This window comes from Aphelocoma coerulescens, chromosome 2, assembly GCF_041296385.1.
Source record: "Aphelocoma coerulescens isolate FSJ_1873_10779 chromosome 2, UR_Acoe_1.0, whole genome shotgun sequence".
NCBI classification, from domain to species: domain Eukaryota; kingdom Metazoa; phylum Chordata; class Aves; order Passeriformes; family Corvidae; genus Aphelocoma; species Aphelocoma coerulescens.
In genome coordinates, this window is record NC_091015.1 from 40,672,451 (window position 1) to 40,692,503 (window position 20,053).

The window sequence follows — 20,053 nt, forward strand, 5'->3', positions numbered from 1 at the left end:
TAATAAGCAAACCTCTCCAAAAAGCAGGCTCGCTCTGTAGCTGAATATTTCAATACAGATTTTTCATCTATTTTCTGTCAAAGTAATTTTTTTAAGGAAATGAAATATTTAAATTACATAAAAATACAAATATCCAGTTTCACATTTCCCGAGGCTTATGAGTATGATTTGCATGTAATGATAAAATTAGATCTGCAAGCTTGCATGGTTTTTTTTACTCTATCCCATATTTGATACTAAAATAATTTCTGTGTATTTTAGACAATCATTTCACTTTATTTATTTGTCAACACATTGTAGGAATGCAAAAGCACAGAGAATAAGCTTATCTGCCTACTTAGAAGCTCATTTAGTACTATTTACTCTCTACTCATTAGCAAAGCTGAAGTTTTAGGAAACCTAACACATAAAGTAGGTTCAGTGCCTTAATTAAGCACCTTAATTCTAACACATTAGCAAGTGTGAGTGAAGAGAAAAAAATCACTGTAATTTAGTTTTTGTTTTTCTCTACAAGTCTGTGAGCACCATTATGGTTAGAGCACTTTGCAAACACTATATTCACCAGAGAAGAAGTTGGCACTGTGTGCTACCAAGGAACACCAGTTCCAATATACCAATCTAACCTGGACACTGTCAGCTTCCAGTGTCAAAATCAATTAAGCAGCTCACATATAACAGAGACTGAGCACAGAACTTTTTAAATTATGAGAGTTGTTCAAAGCTCTTTTTTCGTTCAGACCATAAATGTGAAAAGAAACCATAGCATACCAGAAAACTTTAAAAAAACAGCAGTATGGACTTTCTGATTTTGTACAAATCATCTTAGATATATATACATATCCCAATTTTACAGCCTCCAGAACACAGCCAGACTAAAGGAATCCCTTTTCCCACCCACTACAGTTCCAAACCAAGTTTTTCTCCAGTGAGCCAGCCAGCTGTCGCATATTTTCCCTCTTCCAGACCATCTGCTTTTTCTGAGAAAAAAATTACATTTCATCTCCTGAACTAGAAACCCAAACCAATCCATGCTTCACCTGGTCCTTGTGGACCAGAGACCTCCAACACCACACCTTAAAGAACACCTCTAGGTACTTTATCTGCTTGAATACCACTTCTGCATCCACATCTGTCATCTATCTTCTTTAAGTGAGTCATTAACTTCTGTCCTCAAACTGAGATGAAGATGGTGACTATTTATTTGAATGACAGGAGAGTTTACCAGTCCTCCTAGTCATCCAGTCTAGCTCTCTACCACATGCCACCCCTCATTCACTGTCCTGCAAAGAGTATTGGGGTACCAAATCAGTACCAAATTCTTCAGTTAGGCTGAGAACCCTTTCTTCTTCACAGGAAAGTACAAGAATCATAAAAGCTCAATTGTAATACATTTATATTTTCTGTTAGTGCTGGAAACCCATGTGAGGCTGTACTGATCTGAAGAGACCTGCTTTAGAAACACAGTGGGTATAACACCCAGAGGAGCCACAACTCCATTTCCCATCACATACCTGGGACACAGTACAGGCAGAGAGGAATTATGCATATGCACAACTCTAATCCCATGTTCAAGTTGGGGTTTTGAGTTTTTTTTCATATTCCTGGAGGAGAACAAACTAGAGGAGAAATCTGCTTCAGGCAAAATTTCCCACTGGCCATCCTGGAAAGAGCAGCTTAACTTCCAGGCAGGGCATAAAGCCCACAGCTTTTAACAGTGACACTGGCCCAGGCTGACAGAAACACATAGCCCTGCAAGCCAGTAGCATTTCTGCTTTGAGCTGGGCTGCCAGGAGGCCAGCCTGGATAGCAGGCTCTCCAAGGGCAGGGAGAACAGCCTGGCAGGGTGTTCAGGCGTCTCATTTACAGACTGCATGCCATTCCTTTGAGGAAGGCAGATCATCCAAGAAAGCCCAGTTTGAGCTCCCCAGGAGGGAAAGCTGATGAAAGCTTTAGTGCAGGGATACTTGCTGAGAAATGAGGGTCCTGTGGAAAATGCACAGAGCATCTCCATTTTACTCCTGCACTGAGTGCCCATCACCTGTGTTACTAAGAAAGCAGTGTAAAATAAGCTATGCTTTTAAAAACAAAAAAAAAAAAAAGAAAGATGGGCATGTTGCACATAATAAGGATACCACACCCTGAACATGTTGTTCCCCTAACATTCACAGTGAGTCCAAGGGACTGATAGTAAGCCAATGCCAATGAATCTGCCATCACTTTTGTAGCAGCAGGATGAGGTGGGAAGGTCTGAAATCCTGGATCCAAGCAGTAATCACTACAATTCAGCCTGTTGCTTTTCTCCTTGGAGAAGAGGGGGGATATCTGCCTGGAGCAGTGAACCCTGCCCAGCCAGTCAAATTCTGTCACCTGCACGTGCACCAGATCAGCTCTCAGACCACACGGGAGGAAGGGAGGGAGAGGAAGGGATGGAAGCTCACAGCTTCCGGAACATTTGCAACCCACTGCCCTGCCACGGCAACGTGTGCATTTTTTCCACTGAAAGTTAGTTACCTGAGTCAGCTAAACTGAGAAGCTACGACAAACCTTGCCCATGTTCAGTATGCCTTCTTGGTAACTATTCCTAATGAAGGCAGTAGTCCAGCTGAGGGCTTACCAGACACACCACAACGAGGACTGTAGGTCTCCCTTCGGTCTGGGCATGGGCTGCCTGGACCCACCCTACAACAACCAGCAAAGTGCAGAACAGGGGGAAGAAGCACACCATGATTTATTATTGCCAGCACTAGCTGTAAGACATTCCCCACCCAGAAATAAAGGGCACATGAGGAATGACCTGGGCTTCTGCAGTCTCTCAGGAGACATTTCTCTTTGCTGTCACCTCTAAAAGCATGTCCTAAAGGTCTAAAGGCATATCCTTGTCTGAGAGCAGTTATTGCTGTGTTATACTGCTCAGAACGGGCATGAGGAAATTGCTTGAGCTCCTGCTAAACTGAAGCCACTCATCTCCTAAATAGCAGCAACTGCTAAGTGCCATACTTTTCAAAAGGAGAAGAAAAGCTGAGTGCTTCTTTCCTTTCCATTTTTGGAACTCTACTGTAATCTGTGCAGCTACAGAGCTGCAGCTGCCTTCACAGCACCCTTTGCAATGACCATTTTGCTGCTACTAAAGTAGCAGCAAAAATATCCACTGAATTTTTTGAGTATCAGTCACAACAGTCCCCCCTCATCTATGCCCATGTATCTGTAATCCTGTTTCCAAATCCTGAAACACAAGAGAAATCTTCCCTGGTTTAAAATCTTCTTTGCTTGAGCACCTAAACTTTTAATTGTGCTTTGTGGATACAGTTTAAAGGTATATAAAAATTCTCCCAGATGTCCATTGCTGGCAGGTCAGCTGAGAAACAATTTAATCTTGGGGAATTAGCCTGGCTAATTGCCTCCTCCCTTCTGCACACCTCCTGATACAATTACACATCTAACTACACCAGACCAGACCCTCTACACTACTGAGCAGAACCGCATGAAGCTCTGAAATAAGATTTCATCATTCTCTTTTCCTTATTTCAGTAGGAATGAACTTCAAATGAGCTGAAAAGTATTTATTTTCTAAAGCACGTGTCTTTTTTCTACTGTCCAGTGAGCCAAAAATGGAATAAATTACATATACATAATGGCAAGAGACATGAGGACTAGATGGGATTTTTGTTGTTTCTTGCAGTTACTATCCTCTGCACCTTTAGATGAATATGCAATCAGAGAGAAACCTTCACTAGGAGAACAAAATTAGGAGACATTGTCCTATAAGCAGACCAGTCAAGTTGCAGTGCGTTTTCAATCCAGTTATTAACATCTGAATAAGTGCTTTCAGAAGCATTAAAAAGAATGCTGCTTTCTTCAGTGTAACTTTTGATTGAAAATACAATTTAAAAGAAAAAAACACAAACTGCTGAATTCCCTATCCAGACCATTCTTTTTAATTCATGCTGAAAAGTTTCAGTCAATGCTTGCGTCCAAATATACCCACAGTGAAGTAATTTTAAGATAATTTAGAGTAAGTACTTGAAGCACTCATATGCCTTATACTTTAAATACATCGTAGAGCCCAACAATTTGGTAAAAAGCATCCTGAAATCATCTGCTATATGTGTATATTAGTAACAGCAACCGACAGTTAATGACAACATAATAATTTAAGTGTGTTGACAATTATTGACCTGAACGCACTTTAGAGAAATGTAAATGCCAGAGGAGAGCAGCTACAGCTCCATGACTAATGTGTGCCCTGGATTCTGACCATCAGCTTTGCTATTTCAGCTTTGTGACCTAAATTTCCCTCCCCTACCAGAAAGAAACAAAAAGCCCAAACAAGAAATGTCTTACTTGTTCTGCCTTCTCCAGTGCTTTTCTATCCGCCTGCAAAAACTGGCAGTTCTCTCTCGCCAGCTTTTGGACCAGCTCAATCCGTCCGATGTCATCTCTTCCCTGAAGCTTGCATAAAACTCCTGCCTTAAGGGTGGGAGAAAGAGCAAACAGATACTTAAATCCACAATCCCAGGACATGACACTGCCACAAATTTCAACCTTAAAAGAAATGCATCTGTTTTTTCATATTTGCGGTATTTCGGTGCCACTTGCTGAGCACAAACAAGTCACTGCTTCCTGGGAAACAACTGGAGAGGAACAGAGGCACATCTGAATCTCCAAATGCATCTACTCTGGAGGAAAGAAGGCAGGGCTAACTAAATCAACTGCTCCTCTGAGTGCAACTATCAGATACGCTGTGTTTTATTTGTTCCTGTCAGCCTGTTTCCTGTTACATAAGAGAACAAGAGCAAGAGGTTAAAAACTCATGGGAAAGTTAGCCAGGAACAGCCCTGGAAAAAGAATGAAGTGCAACACAAGGCACTCCTAAAAATAACAGGCTACAACTCCCTCTGCTCCCGCTCCAACTATTTTTCACATATGCAAGACTCAAGAGTTAAAAGACAGTTGTGCCACATTTATTTATTCTCTAAATAACAAATCTGTATCTCTTGATTTTGTTTAGGAGAGGAAATTATATTTGCTTTAAAAGCTATGTTAGAACTATTTTTTTGGCTAATATTCTGACAGTTATTCAAGCTATTCTGATAGTGTTTTGTCACAACATTCAGCACTGGTTGTTTTCTAAAAATGCCAGATAGATCCATATAAGAAGATGGATTCATGCTTGCACACAGGCACAGTAGAGACTCAGCACAAAGTTAGCTGATATGGGCTAAATTGCTCCCTGCAAAGCCAGTGGCCGATATCACTGTCCATGGTTTGGTTATGGATATAGCCTCTGCAGAACTGAGACCTGGGGCGATGATACCATGCAGCTTTTATTAGCCCAGATGTTTCCTGATGGGAACAGCATATGCCTTGGGAAGGCCCATCATGTGGCATAGCTATGATATGGCTATATGACTTCAAAGGCAATCTGCAAATAAATATTTTCCCCCCACTTCCTTCACCATTTTCTTTCTACTGTTCACCTTGAGTTTAAATTAATCACTACCTACTCCAAAATTCACAACACGTCTTGTGAGTCAGCCCCAAAACCTAGGGATCCCCTGACACCTTAACCCTGCAGGCTCCAATCCTTTGGCCTTGAGAAATTCCTGTCCATGACAGATGAAGGTGTGAGAGTGCCCACTCAAATCATCCTACAGTCTGCTAGTTTCTCCAAGGAGGAGGGAAGTGGGGAGTTAAGATTTCTTCATCTGAAGAAGAAAACAAATCCACTTTATGAATAAGTGCTTTAATGCTGATGGAAAAAAATAAGGTCCATGACCAAGTCATTTGTACGTGCCTATATTCTTCCAGTTGGGATGAAGACATTTCCTCAGAAGCCTACATCAGACACTTCTGCTCTGATGAAGTAAAGGATTTCAGATACAGCCTGTGCCTTGCATGTCCTATGCCCCTCCTGAGCCCAGCCTCCTGAGGAACCCAGCTTTTCCACATAAGGAACCACTGGTTCGAAGGTCAGAAACCCTCCGAGAAAATAAGGAATTGCATTGCCTAATCTCAAATTCCTTACATAGTCTAAGTTTAGTGCCTTATCTTCTAAATCAAAGACACTGGTTTATAAACCAGTTCTGACACACTCTTATCCCCTGCAGATCAGCAGTAAGACTGATTTTATCAAATGTGGAAGAATATAGTGAACTAGTTGTCCAGACTTGTTTAATCAATAGAGAAAAGAGGGTATTTAGGAAGAGAATTTTTTTTGGTCTACAGAGACATTTTTAAATGGTCAGATAGTTGTTTCCTAATATTCCCCTTTTTCTCCAGCAATTTACACAGGGAACCTAAGACTTGGGAGTCTGCACTTCCAACACTTTGATGGCGTGGGGACATCAGCTAAACCAAACCTGCTTATTTTGTGGCTGCAGGATGCTTCTAGCAGAGTATTACATCAATGTAATGTAGGCTAAGGACAATTCAAAGTGTTATCGCCTACTAGGACTTCAGGATGAAAAAGATTTGGAGTCTTTCTGGATCTGGGATCTTAATACTGTGGAGGCACTTTTTTCACCTTCGTGTTGTGCTGTCATGGTTTAGGAATGGCAGTCCCCAATTTAGTTCTCCTACTGCAACTAAACCAGGTGCCACTTGCTCCCTCCCCTCTCCGTCCCCCACCTCCTGCAGGTAGCTGGAGAGGAGAATTGAAGGCACAAAACGTAAAGATCACAGATTGAGATAAGAACAATTTACTGAAACCAGCAACTAGATAAGAAAACAAACAGTAACAGCAACAATAATAATGACAGAGAGTACAAGGAAGGAATGATTCACATGGAAACCCCTCGACCCTCCTCCACATCCCTACCCGGAAGGGAATCCCTTCCCCCATCCCCACCAATGATGTAAGGTGGTATAGAATAACCTCTGGGTCCTGGCTATTGCAAAAATGAACCATGTCCTGGCCGGAACCAGGACACGTGTCCAAAGAAGGCAGACCATGACCTACGAGTGGCTGAACAACTATTTGTTGATCTTCACAGTGTGAGGCAAAGCCCAATGGTTAAAACCACTTAAGTTATGAAGAGAGAGGGGGGCTTCAGTTTTGGAGCAAGAGTTGGCTTCAGTATGTTCAAGTGGGACAAACATCCCAGAGAAAGACAAGGTTCTGAATGTTGGGTCTCGCTCTCTTCCACCACTTGCCCTCCACCTGTGTTCACACAGAGCGTGTTTCTGCCTTCCACATGGATGAGCACCCCAGAGGAGCAACTCTAAAGACAAGCCCATTAGGCCTGCCACAAATATGGTCTGTATTCAAAGTGGCAATCTCATTGAAGAATCACATTGTCCTGTTTCAAATAACCACCAAGTAGAAACACTGCATTTTAACACGTCCCCTCCTCAGTCATAGCTCTTTAATTTAAAGATTTGCAGAGAACATGAAAAAAAATATGTATTTAATTGGGTTTCCAGAGGATAAAAAATTTCTGGGAGGGCTAAGGTATTATTAAATTAATTATATATGTTTAGCTCTGGGAGTAAAAAATGCACTTGAAACACAAGGCTAAACATGTTTTTTCATCATTAAGAAAAAAAGTTTGAATCCTTTACTTTTACTTCTGGTTTCCTCACTTATGCTGACATTCCACTACAAATCTGTCTGCTAAATACTTGTAAGAAAACATCCAGGTCAATTAATAATTAATTGATGACAGCTTCTAAAACCTGGTTAGGAAGATGTTGACAGTCTCCAATTACTGGTCATTTTCACTTCTCAATACAAATTTAATTTTCAGACAATGTTTTGGAAGCTGTTAGACAAAAGTCACCCTACTTGTAAAGAGCAATTTTGATTTTCATTTTGTGCAGGCACACATCCCCCAAAACCCTTGTTGGTGCTTAGGCCTGTAATTCATGTAGACCAAACCAGATAAAATTACTAACTTATGTGAAGGTGAAAATCACAAAGGTGCATAATTTAACTGGCTTTACTTTAATGAATTATACTTTATAGTAAGGCTTTACTACCATTCATGGCCCAAAATTACTATAATTAAATGTGTTTATGTAATATTTGAAATGAAATTTTTAAAAGTTTAATGGGAATTAAAGAAAATTAGTCACTACTGAGGTTGGAAAAGGGAGGATGCTGACAACATACTTTCTGTTTCAACATATCCATTGGAAAATATTCCCTCTGTAGAGGTCATAAATGAGCATCCTAGCAATGACACAGAGGTGAATTAACACGTCCCTAGGAAGACAAGACAGGATCTTTTATTTACATAATTTGCATTGTTTACAGCATGCTTGCTTTTGAAAATCCCCTTGCCAATTTTTTCCCACACTTCTGCCACTTTTGTTAATTAACTCTGATGTGAATCAAGCCTCTGTCCCAGAGAGCAGTGTTTAGAGCAGGCACCACACCCTTCAATTCTATTAACAGAAGGTTTGTGGTGGTTTGGTTTTCTTTCACTATACCTCTGTCTCTTTCTGTAGCTGGTGATAAAAACATAATTATTACCGACTTCACCTTTGATCAACCTCAAAACTTAAACCCACATGCCACTGCCTCAAAAGACAGGAACCCTTGCTCTGCTCCACTCACATGTACAGTCCCACTGAAGTGAAAAAAAGTCATTCACTCCTTTAAAACAAACTCTATTTGGCCTTCACTGGATGTCATTTTTATGGTGCTAACAAACTGGAGCAACCACGGCTTTGGTAACACCCCTGCTCTTCTCCCAGCAGAGCACAAGAACGCTTCTGTTAACTGCTCATTTAGTAATTGCATAATTTTAAGTGTGTTTCATATTGTTTTAAATTTTAGAAGCTGGCTTCCAGTCAATTAAAATCTGGGTAAATCAATGTCCCAATAATAAATTTTTATGGGCTTTTATAATCAGTTCAGGTAATCTTATTAGCTGGCATACTTGGTGTATGTCACAAATGGGAACAAACATTTTCAAAAATCTGTAATAACTACAGCAACTAAGTAGAACTGAGTACACACTAAATCCTTTGCCTCCCTACCCCTCCCCTCCCCCCCCAAAAAAATCCAACAAAAAACCAGAAAGCCAGATTTTTTGTGCAGTGAGGTCACTGTTTCCCTCTGGGTCCTTTCTATATCTCTGTAATGCACTCTTGGCTACATGGCTTGTGCCCTTTCAGCCAGGCTTGCTCACAGATATCAGCATAAATCCTGTCTTTCTTGCACACAACTTTTCAGTTTGGCAAGATGTTAGGGAGATAAATCTCAGACAGGAACTGCAAGCTGCATATAGTGGAAGGAGAAAAGGTGGCAACTGCTGGGGAACATAACAGTTGCAAGAGGAATAGAAGGAGAAAAAAACAGTCAAGACTGGGAAAAATCAATTTTAAATTAAAAGCAATAATCAGTACCAGTACAATGAGTGATGCAGTTACACTTGCACAGCTTGAATGCATGAACGGAATGATTGAATGAGTTGCAGATTAATCAACAAAGATTCACAGAATTAAAAAGGGTAAGCAATTCCACAATAAAATACTCTAAAAGGTAGTTTAGTTTCTTCTGAGCAATATCAAGTGTGCTTTGGTTGCAAATGAGGGCAGTTAGGGAAAGAAAGAAGAAGGTTGTTGCTTGCACTTGAATGACTAATAAATATCCTTATTTCATTGCATGCCTACTTACAGTGATTAAAATTCAATCAAAATGTCATATACCCTTGCCTCCTAAAACACATCTCATTTTACTTTCACATCTGGTATATGCTATGTGTATTGTCTAAAAGGAGCAGAAAGATAGGTGAAGAATGCTGTCCAATTGCAACATCATGGGATTAATTCCCAGAGTAATAATCAATCTTATTCTAAATAGTCACATAAGATGAGATCCAGCAGACTTTGTCCCTCCTACATGCTCCCTGAACAGAGCATTGAGGAAAATCCATTTCCCAGAGCTACTGAAAGCAGTTCTTCAGCTTGTAGATCTGAAAACATTTCCAAGACTCCATTAATCTTACACATTTACCTGTGCATCAGAGGTATCCTTGAGCTCTTCTAGTTCTCTTATTTCCTGACTGCTGTTTTCTTCATTTTGATGAATTGCTAAAATAAGAAAGAGGAATATTGGAAGCAGGCAGGTTTAAATCACAAAAAAGCAGCAGAGCGGCATGGCCCACTTTAGATCAAATAGGATGACCATTCAAGGAATGTTTAAACTTTAGCATTCTAGTTAACTCCTGGAGTGGTTTTAGACAGATCCTATAAGGTACACAGACTGTCTCCCTGCACTCCCTCAGAGATCGGCTCAAGAAGTGATTGCAGACATCAAAAAAGCAGCTCGGAAAGCAATTCTGCAGTACACCTTATTGGGTTTAGAAAAATGCTAAATACAGTATACTTTATTTTTCCCCAGGCAGTAAAATCCAGTACTAAATAGTTATAGTCGTGCTACTGTTAGTGCTGATAAAATGATGACATTTAAGGAAACTCCACTTTTCCATACATTGTAACAAGATATCATGACTCATAAGCAATAAAAAAAATAAGGTCTCCCTCTTGTTCCATTATATTGCAGAAGATCAGCTCAGACGAAACAAAATAAGCAAATTTATCCCTCACCTTAGACTTGGAAAATTCTTTGTAAGCAAAGTGATCTAAATCTTAACATCACCACTAGCCATGAGAATCATCTCCAGAAATAAATGGTAACGTATGTTTTATTGAACGTTCTTTGCTGCTGGCACAATAGAAAAAACAGCAACCTCACTCAACTAACATAAGTTAAATCACTTAACACCAGCAAGTTTTGCTGGACTTTAAAGATTTGTATCAAACTTGTAATCCCCAGAAGGGTCAAAATCAGAGGTAGCAGTTTATCCAGCTAAAGAAACAAGGAATCTCTCATGAAAGGACACCTCAGTCAGGCAGCATCTACCAACTTAAAAGAAAAGTAATTTTGGACTGTTCTTGACCTCTAAAATAAATTGTACGGATTTATTTTTTCTTATGCCAGGATTGCTGCTGATATTGCTATACCATATAGGATATAATTTTGTTTCTTCCCCCACAGTTATGCTATCGGAAAAAAAAAAAGTAATAAAAATGTAATTATAAAAGGGGAAATAAGTCATTCTATCAATACAGTTTATTCCATTCCAGGATCTTTTTAAATCCATTATCAAAGGAAAACAGAGTTCTGATACAAATCTTCACCACTGGGTTTACAGGCATCACTTTACAAGCAAACCTCTGAAATTGAAGGTGAATACTGGAACCAGAGGGTCAGACTAGAGCTGTAACAGACAGCATGTATAACGGGCATTAGATCCCAGCAGCACTTAAAGCTGGTGAAACCAAAACACTCTTGGGACATTGTGGCACATCTCTGCCCCAGCCTGGAAAAGGACAACACAATGACCCAGTAACGAGAGGGATGGCCTGAACAGCCATGTGTGGCCCTGCTTTTCTAGTGCAGGGCAGCATTTCTAAAGGCAACCCACTCCATCCAGCCAGGCTGGGGGCTCTGTGCAGCACCTTCCCATGTAACCCAACTCCCAGCCTTCCTCCCCAAGAGCTGCCTCATCCTCTTGCACAGTCCCAGACATGCATGACCCTGTTCTACCCACTGCCCCTGTGGGAGACACAGAGGGCTCAGGACATCTATTTGTTGACCACTACAGAGCAACCTGCATGAGACGCGAATGTTGCAATGCCAGAAGGCATTAACAAATGCTAAAAATCAGTTGCTTGAGCAATTTCTCAAACTGTTAAGTCTACATTAGGAGAACATTTCCCCAGTTCTCCTTTCAATTTTCTGATTTCTTCTAAAATCAATTTGCTGTAGGCACTCATGGGCAAAATATCCCCCAAACTCTGGCTATTAATCACGGCATTTAAAGGAGTGGCACCTTGCTAGTAACAAGATCACACATCCAGGTTTAAGTGATTTACATTGATCCAGCCAGCTTTTCCAACAGTCCTGAGCAGATGGGCGCTCCACAAACAGCTGTGCCAGGGAAAAAGGTTAGTGCCTGCCAACTGGCTCCTTGTCACAGGCCTCAGTTACAAGTGTCCCCTTCCCTGCCCAGTGCCAGGGGAGCATCTTCAACCAAAGTGAACCTCTGAGGAGCAGCACCTGTGGCACACCTGGCTGGGCAGGCAGGTTAGCAAGTGGAGGGTGTCTGGCCAGGGAGATAGCGACAAGCAGCAAACACCCAGAACTGAGGGCAGCAAGATCTCTTAGCCGGCACAAAGGGAAAGAGAAAGAGGGTACATGTCCACAATCCCCAATGAATACAGGTATCCTTAGGTGTTGAACGATTTTAACATGAGTAGTTTTAAAGCTGACAAGAAAATTGCCTCAGTTTAAGTGTTCTCTAAGTGAATGGCTTAAAAAAAAAAAAGTAAGTTTTTTATCAGGAATTTCACAATTCAACTCTAAAAGAGCCTGAATAAGTTTATCATCCAAACACAGCTCTCCTTGGCTTCAATGTTGTTTAGACTGTGTAAGGAATGTAGAAAAGAAGCAGCAAATATTTTCTTAAAGGAAAAAAAAAAAGAGTCCCAGATCTCACACTGACGTTCTTACAGCTCTCTTGGGAGAGAATGAGCATTTGGCCTCTTTTTCATGAAATTTCCATCACAAACTTGATTTTTTTTGTCCTCCCTGCCTCTTATCCAAACCCATAAGAACCAGCCACAACTGAACCATTTAACTACACCCAGGGAACAACATTCAAGGAATCACATCATCACATACTTTTTTCCCATCACAAGAACTAGGTCCCTTGAAGGCTGAAGTGGCCACACAGACAAGCAACAACCCTTAATTATATTTTCTTGGTTTCTGTAGGAAAAAGTTACTATGTGTTTTGTCTACAAATCAGAAAAAACCCCACCAATATTCTGGTGTATTTAGAAATTGATTTCAGTATTTTTAGACATCATAACAACTCATAGACACCCCTTGAATTGGTCCAGGTGTTGCCCTCGTGGGTTATTGTGCATGCAATACAAGTTCTGTCACAAAATATAAGAATTCAAGGATAATTTCCTACTTACTGTTAGCTGGCTATTTATTTTTTAATAAAAACTTTTGACATCACCGAGCCAATGATAGGAAAACTGAGTGGAAGCTTAGGGTGGGATGGGTAGGCAAGTGCTGATTCTGGAACTGTACATACAAAAAGTTGTGAACTTTGGAGCCAAGCCAAACATTTCCTTCTCCACCACCATAAATCCAGCTTTGCTCCCTGATACAAGTATCCCAGCATGTTTTACAAAGCAGCAATAACAGGGAAAGGCAAAGGTGATTTACCCTGATCTATATGTATCTATTTAATGTTATGTTTGGGTTCAGGCTTGAGACCAAAGACAGGAAAAAAATACAAACAAATGCAGAGTCATCAATTCCCTTTTCTACCTGCAGCATTTCTCCTTTGGAGGAAAGGTCACCATGAACGAAAGAAAAAGATGTCAAATGAGCATTAGCTTGCTAATGTGCAGTTCAAATATGTCCATTTGCAAATTAGTCTAGGGAATTCAGGACTTTGATGTTTTATAGTCACTTAAGGATCATAAGGGCCATCATCTGATTTGAGTTCCTTGTGCCCCCTCAGACCAGAGCTGAGATTTGCTAGCAGATTCTTCTGTAAACTAATGTTAGAACAGGGAACTCTTGTGTGGGAGAGGCTTGTCCTTTAGTAATTCCATTTCAGATCATTATATCAGCAGAAAAAAAACAAATGAAGAAATAAGAAACCAAGGTAAATCATTTGGTACCTGCTACCTCACCAGAATCAGCCATCACACTGGGGTGTGAAAGGAAAGGGAAAGCAAGCATCGCTCACGCTGGAGCCAACCAACCGTGCTCCCCCCTGTTTTTACAGCCGTGCCACAAAGTTTAGTGTAGATTTAAGGCACTGGAAAGAATTTGTCTTTCCCAGCAGCATGGAGCACTACTGCTAAAGGGCTCACCTTAGCTAGACAGGCTGGCATCCAGTGAGGGTAACACCAGCAGCACTACAGACCTTCTCCTGCCTATGGAAGAATCTGCCAAGATTACCCTCAGAGCAGTGCCTCCACGACACACTCCTCTTTATGCCACAAACTTGAAGGTAAATTAATTGCATTAATTACATTTGATGAGTAAGATTTTTAAAAGTCAGATAATAATATGATCACACTATTTCATTTTAATAGAGTCTTGTTCAATATAGCAGAATCATTTGTCCAACTGAAAGTGGGAAGGACAGTTTAAAAAAATCCACACAAAGCAACTCCTGGAACCCACAGGGTTGTAATCTTCCCAGAGGCTTTGCTTTATTGTGCTTTCTTCCTTTTCTATAAATGAAATTTCTTCTTTCTACCCCTTCTGGCTGCAAAGATAACCTTCCCAACACAAACCAAGGCACTATCGTCATTCTGCTGCTGCAGCCAGCCAGACTGAAACAATAACACCAGGAGAGGTGTGAACTTCCTCCCTTTGGCTTAATAGGGTGTTAACTGTGAAAGCTAATTATTAAAATGCTTAAGAAAGGACTGTCATCACAGTTAACCATTTTGCTGCCAAACAACAGGCAAGGACACCTGCCCATCTCTAAGCAGCTCGCTCCTGGAACGGCACCCACATGGCCATTCCAGGAAGCCAGTTTAGCTCCCCATCACTGCTGGCTGTCCCACACCCCCTGTATTGACTGTTCCCCTCTGTGCGACCATAAAGCATTCGGGATTTGTGGATTGGCAAAGGATTATTACTAACCTGGCTGGGTTTGATGACCTGCTTGAGAGCAGAGCACCCAGGCTGCAGGCAGGGGACAGCACACCTCTCAAGCTAACGCTGCTGCCAGACCCCTCGTGCCACACAACTCCAGCTTCAGCCCTTGAGCTTGCTGTGAAACCCATCTTTGGGACCAGGACTGCCTGCTTTCTGGGCACAACAGCCCCTAAACCACCTTCAGCAGACATGCTTCTGCACTGCCCTAGGCTGCTCCTAAGACCAAAATCACTCAGCCCACTGCAAACCCTCCAGCATGGCCTCAGTAGCAGCCTGAGCATGGGGGATTCCAGCTGCCCAAACTCTGCCAGGCTCACCTGGGACTGCACAGGCTGCATGGGGACTTCACTGTCCCCACAGCTGCTCCAGAGATAACTCTGCTTGCCACACAAAGCTCGGTCCCCCCTAAGGCTACATCGCTAATGTACTCAGTGATGCGCCTTCATTTCAAATGCGGATGTTAATTTATTATTTAGTATTGTTCTTTTACCTGCTAACATCCTAAAACATCAAACCACTCTGCCATCAAACCACAATCTTTGTATGATTTCAGTCTTTTCAGTACTCTGTGATCACAATTCATATATGAATCTCTTTTTTCTAGCCACTAAGTAAAAGGCACCTATATGCCATCTACAGATAGGAGACACATTCCCATCTTGGAAGAGGTAAAGAGCCTATTTCTGAACACAAGAACTTTGATTATTTGACAAGCCAACAGACTTCCACTACCTCAACCCTGCTGGATGGCTATAGCCTGTTGTGGGGGATTTTTTGTCCCTGTCAAACCAACAAGACCTCAGGAATCTGCAAGAATATTCCCTGGGAGAAGGCTCCAGACTTGCCAGCAGCGTGCACCAGTTGATTTATCGTCAGCTGCTGAGAAGCTCACAACTTCTAGCACTCTTCTTATATTCCAAATTTTTTAAAAGGCATGTTTGTTTCTCTTCTGGATTTTTTTTGGTTAGCTTTTTTGGTTTTGTTTTGGTTTTTTTCCAGTGGAAGTTGCTAGCATGAAGCTTTTAAGAAAAAACACAAACCCCCTTTTTGGTTTTTTTAATCACATAACTAAGCTAATTTCATTATTTTTGAAAACTTTACTGTTATTTTAAACAATGGAACTTGTGGTATCCTTTGTTGTTCTTTGTGGAGGGTATACAGCGAGCTCTAGAGAGGCTGGTTACTATGGCAGCTCTGAGCTGCTTGACAGTGTTATAATGTTTGCTGATGCTTATTAATTTATCAGAGTGGAAAAAAATGAATAGCTCATACTGACACCACCGGGGAAACTAAAAGCCAGGTCCTCTAGGCTATGTAAAGCACTAGTGCTGAGCAATGGAAAAGAAGATGAGCAGCCAGTAAATGCTTTGCAAACCTCAGATTTGGGGACCATTTTAGACCAGACCACATCCTCATGCATGCTCCTGCATTTTCCAAGTTCTGTTTCCAAACTAAAGGGGAAAACTAACAAGCACTGAGTATCTCTGAAATCCCCAAAAGCTGCTTGTAAGAGAGCAATAATCCCAGGAACAAAACCTTCCAACTGAGAATTGGTTCCTTATTTACCATGAAAGGGTAATCTTTTCCCAAAAATTACTGAAAAGAGAAAGCTTTTTAAGCTCATCTTTAACATGTTTCCTTTTATTAGCAATACAAAAATTGCCTTTGAGCTTTCTTATTCCTTCCCACAATTTCTGCATATATATATGGAAATTATCATACAGATTTCCCTTCACTGAGTACATTACATATCTCTGAAACAGTTGGCAGACCCCTGGGGGGGTGCTGCCCAGACAGCTGTGCAATCAGCTGAGTAAATCAGCTAATTAAAGAAACAAAGAAAATGCAAAAATTATTAGAGACAGACTCCCGCTTACAGCATTGTTCAGCACCTCTGTATGTAAAAAGCACAGCCAGCACAAGATGGAATAAAAGTACTTGTAAATTGGTGAATGAACTATTGCACAAGTGACATGATGCCATTTTCTCTCAAACCCTAATCTGGGATGCTATGATATTTATGCTTTGTAGTTTAAATCAATTTAACATAAATTACTCCAGCATTTTATTTTACAATTACAAAAGTGTGAAATGTAATGTTGGTCTCATAACTGACTTCTGTATATAAAAAATGATCATTAACTTTTGCTTGACCTTAGGTGTAGAACTAATATTGAATTTGCACAGAGGGTACTCATTATTCTGATCTAGTTTCCACGCAGAAAAAGAAGTTCCCAAGGGTCCTAGTGCTACAAGCCATTTCCCAAATCTCAGATAGGAAACAGGACTCCAGAAAATGATGCAAAAGCATTTCCTCTCATTGCAGAGTTTATCAAAAGGCAGATAACAGCAAGGGTAGGTATCTGCAATCTAAACAGAGGAAAGCCAGTGTGGTAAGAAAGGAGGCTGGCAGATGAAGATTTGGTCTTGCTGATCACCATTAAGGCGCCGTTCCTTCCCACTGCTTCTAAATGACCGCAGGAAGGACAAACCTCAGTTTAAATGAGGCTCAGGCCTGCCTACATTATATAGCCATTATAAATTTAAAAATGAGTGTAACAAGCAAAGCCACCAATATTTCCCAGTTCAGTCAGATAATGGTCATTTCACATTACTGTACAATGGTTTTTTAGGGACTTCTGTTTATTTTATTTCTCAGAACTGAAGCCTTTCATTTGGCTTTGAAGGTCCATATTTCATCCAAGTTAGTGGTGAATTAGAACAACATAATTTGTAAAACACCTCTGGCTAAACGAGACAGGCATTTTTAAATAGATAAACAACTACTGTTGATTCATGTGGCCAGAGGAGATTTGGTTGTCAATGGCTGGCCCTTTGTGATGCATGCAAAGATAAAGCCATATTTTACACCCACTTTGTGAACATATGAAATCATATTTTTTTATCAAGGAGGAAAATATGTGGAAAATGGTATGTAAACACTGTAGGATTACTACACGAACAGACAAAAGCAAGGGGTTTTGTACCAATCGCAGCTCAAGGGAAACAATTTAATGCTTGAATGCAGAAAGTTTTAAATTTTATCCAGTAATTGTAGATATTTGTTCTCATGTGCATGATATTCAAAATAAAAACTAAAAAAAAAAAAAAAATCATGTGGCAGTGAAAGTATCTACAGCAGTGTTGTCTGAAACGAGATGATGGAAGGATGGAGAAGAGCCCATTACATGATCAGAGAATGACTGCTGGGAACAGATCAAACAAAAAGGTATGGACTGTTGCTGAGCAGGCTGGTGCAAAGTGAAACACTGCTCTCTATTCCATGGAAACATCCCCCAGGCATGGCCAGGAAAGGAGCAGGAAACAAAGAGGACTCTGAATAAATAAATTCTGTGAACTCATTGTAAATGCCTCTCCCAAAGCCCTAGTAAACAAAACATTCACCTGGGGGCTGTTTTTTGCACAACTGCTGTCTTTCCGACCTTACTGTGCTGTCTCTTTTTGTGTATGTGCAAAATATCTTCCCCCTACACGGCTACTCTGCATTGCTGATTTCTTCTGTGAGAGCACCTTAGATCACACAGAAAGAACTATGCACAAGGTTCTACAACAACTGCAAAAACAAAACCATAAACTGCCAAAATCTGTCTCACCACAATTCCCACCAGAGAGCTCTTTTCCTTCTTTTTCCAAGTGTGAGTCCATTCTGCTTTATATCAGCTGTTGAACACACAACAGCTGGTAAATGTTACTGTGTAGTCCTTTCATTGATGTTGTCCAGGGCATTTCCCATCCCCAGCATCGCCAAGGGTGGGCACAAAGCAGGTGGTTATAGATCCAGCTAAGGCACAACAGAGCTCTGTGTGTGTGATACACATAGTGTTCCTGGCCAGCCAACACAAGGAGCATCATTATCCCCAGGGATAGCAGGGGTCTGATCCTGCTCTTTTGAAGTGCTGTCATTTTCCTGCTGTGCTTGGTCTCAGGAGTAATGGAAGAATCCCTGATATGATGCAATGCATCATTGTAACCCCCATCGGTCCCTAGGGGTAGGGGTTCCCTTCAATAGGGCACAGAATGTTTAAAAAGGATTACTTAGAGAAGCAAACATGATTAGAATCATGGAATCATAAATGATGCTGAGTTGGAGGGGACCCATCAGGATCATCGAGTCCAATTCCTGCCCTGAGCAGGACAGCCCAGGACCTGTTTATGAAACCTGTATATTCAATAGTATTTAATAGGTTTGAAATTTACACACAATGCTGAACTGCTCTATTCTTGAATGACCTTTGATCGTGTATTTGTAACCTCATTCTTCATACCATGTGCCTGAGAGCATTGCCCCAAAGATTCTTGAACTCAGAAAGACATGGTGCTCTGACCACTTCCCTGGGGACCCTGTTCCAGTGCTCAACCACCCTCTGGGTGAAGAACCTTTTCCTGATATCCAACTTAAACTTTCCCTGACTCAGCTTCATGCCATTTCCTTGAGTCCTGTCTTGTCATAAGAGTGAAGAGATCAGTGCCTGCCCCTCTGCTTCCCCTCATGAGGGACCACAGCAAGGTTTCCTTCAGTCTCCTCTTCTCTAGGCTGAACAAACCAAGATTACCTCCCATACTTTAAGACCTGAAATCACAGACCTTAAAAGACTGTGTTTAAAGAAAGACCCCAAAGTACAGAGTAACTCTTAAAATATTGCTAGCTACGTTTTCAGGTGAAGTTTTACTTTGAACCACATTTCAGTGGGCAGGGGAAAAGTAAAGATACAGTCACCATGACCTAACAGAAGCACAACAGTCCTGCGCCTTCACTTTGAGTGGCCATTTTTCCAGGGTGAATTCTGTAGGCAACATTTGCAGAAGAACTCTCATTCCACACAGTTTACTAATTTCAACCCTTGGTTTAAACACGTGGATGCTTGGAGGAACTGGGAGTTGTAATGAAACAAGGTACTACTTGAGTCAAGTAAATAAACTGATTGAAAAGAGACAAGAGGAGAATAGAAAAGCAGTAAGATCCTACTGGTTTACCCTTTTTCCACCCTTCAAACTTGCTCAATTTTTTCACAAGAGAAAATGCACACCTCTCTGGCATATGACTGTCACTTTATTCTGTAAATAAGACCAAGTTTTTTCATACCTCATTATGCTCTTTTTCAGTGGAATAACAGGTAGCAAACCATGCACATTTTACTCCAAAGATATTGAATACCTGGTTGCTTATGAAACCTGTATATCCAACAGTATTTAGTATGTTTGAAATTTACACACAATGCTGAACTGCTCTATTCTTGAATGACCTTTGATCATGTATTTGTAACCTCATTCTTCAAGTATGTATACAAATCTAACTCAAATTTGCAATGATTTCCATTTTCT

General features: G+C 40.9%; 1 protein-coding gene across 1 annotated transcript in view; it reads right to left on the minus strand.

Moving 5' to 3' along the window:
* RAPGEF5 (Rap guanine nucleotide exchange factor 5) overlaps positions 1-20,053 on the minus strand; it is a 159,358-nt gene that overhangs the window by 87,185 nt on the left and 52,120 nt on the right. Inside the window, exons 8-9 of the mRNA XM_069007097.1 lie at positions 9,962-10,038; positions 4,342-4,467 (exon numbers count right to left, since the gene is read on the minus strand). Of these exons, the coding sequence (XP_068863198.1) occupies positions 4,342-4,467; positions 9,962-10,038 (203 nt within the window). The remainder of the gene's footprint in view (positions 1-4,341; positions 4,468-9,961; positions 10,039-20,053) is intronic.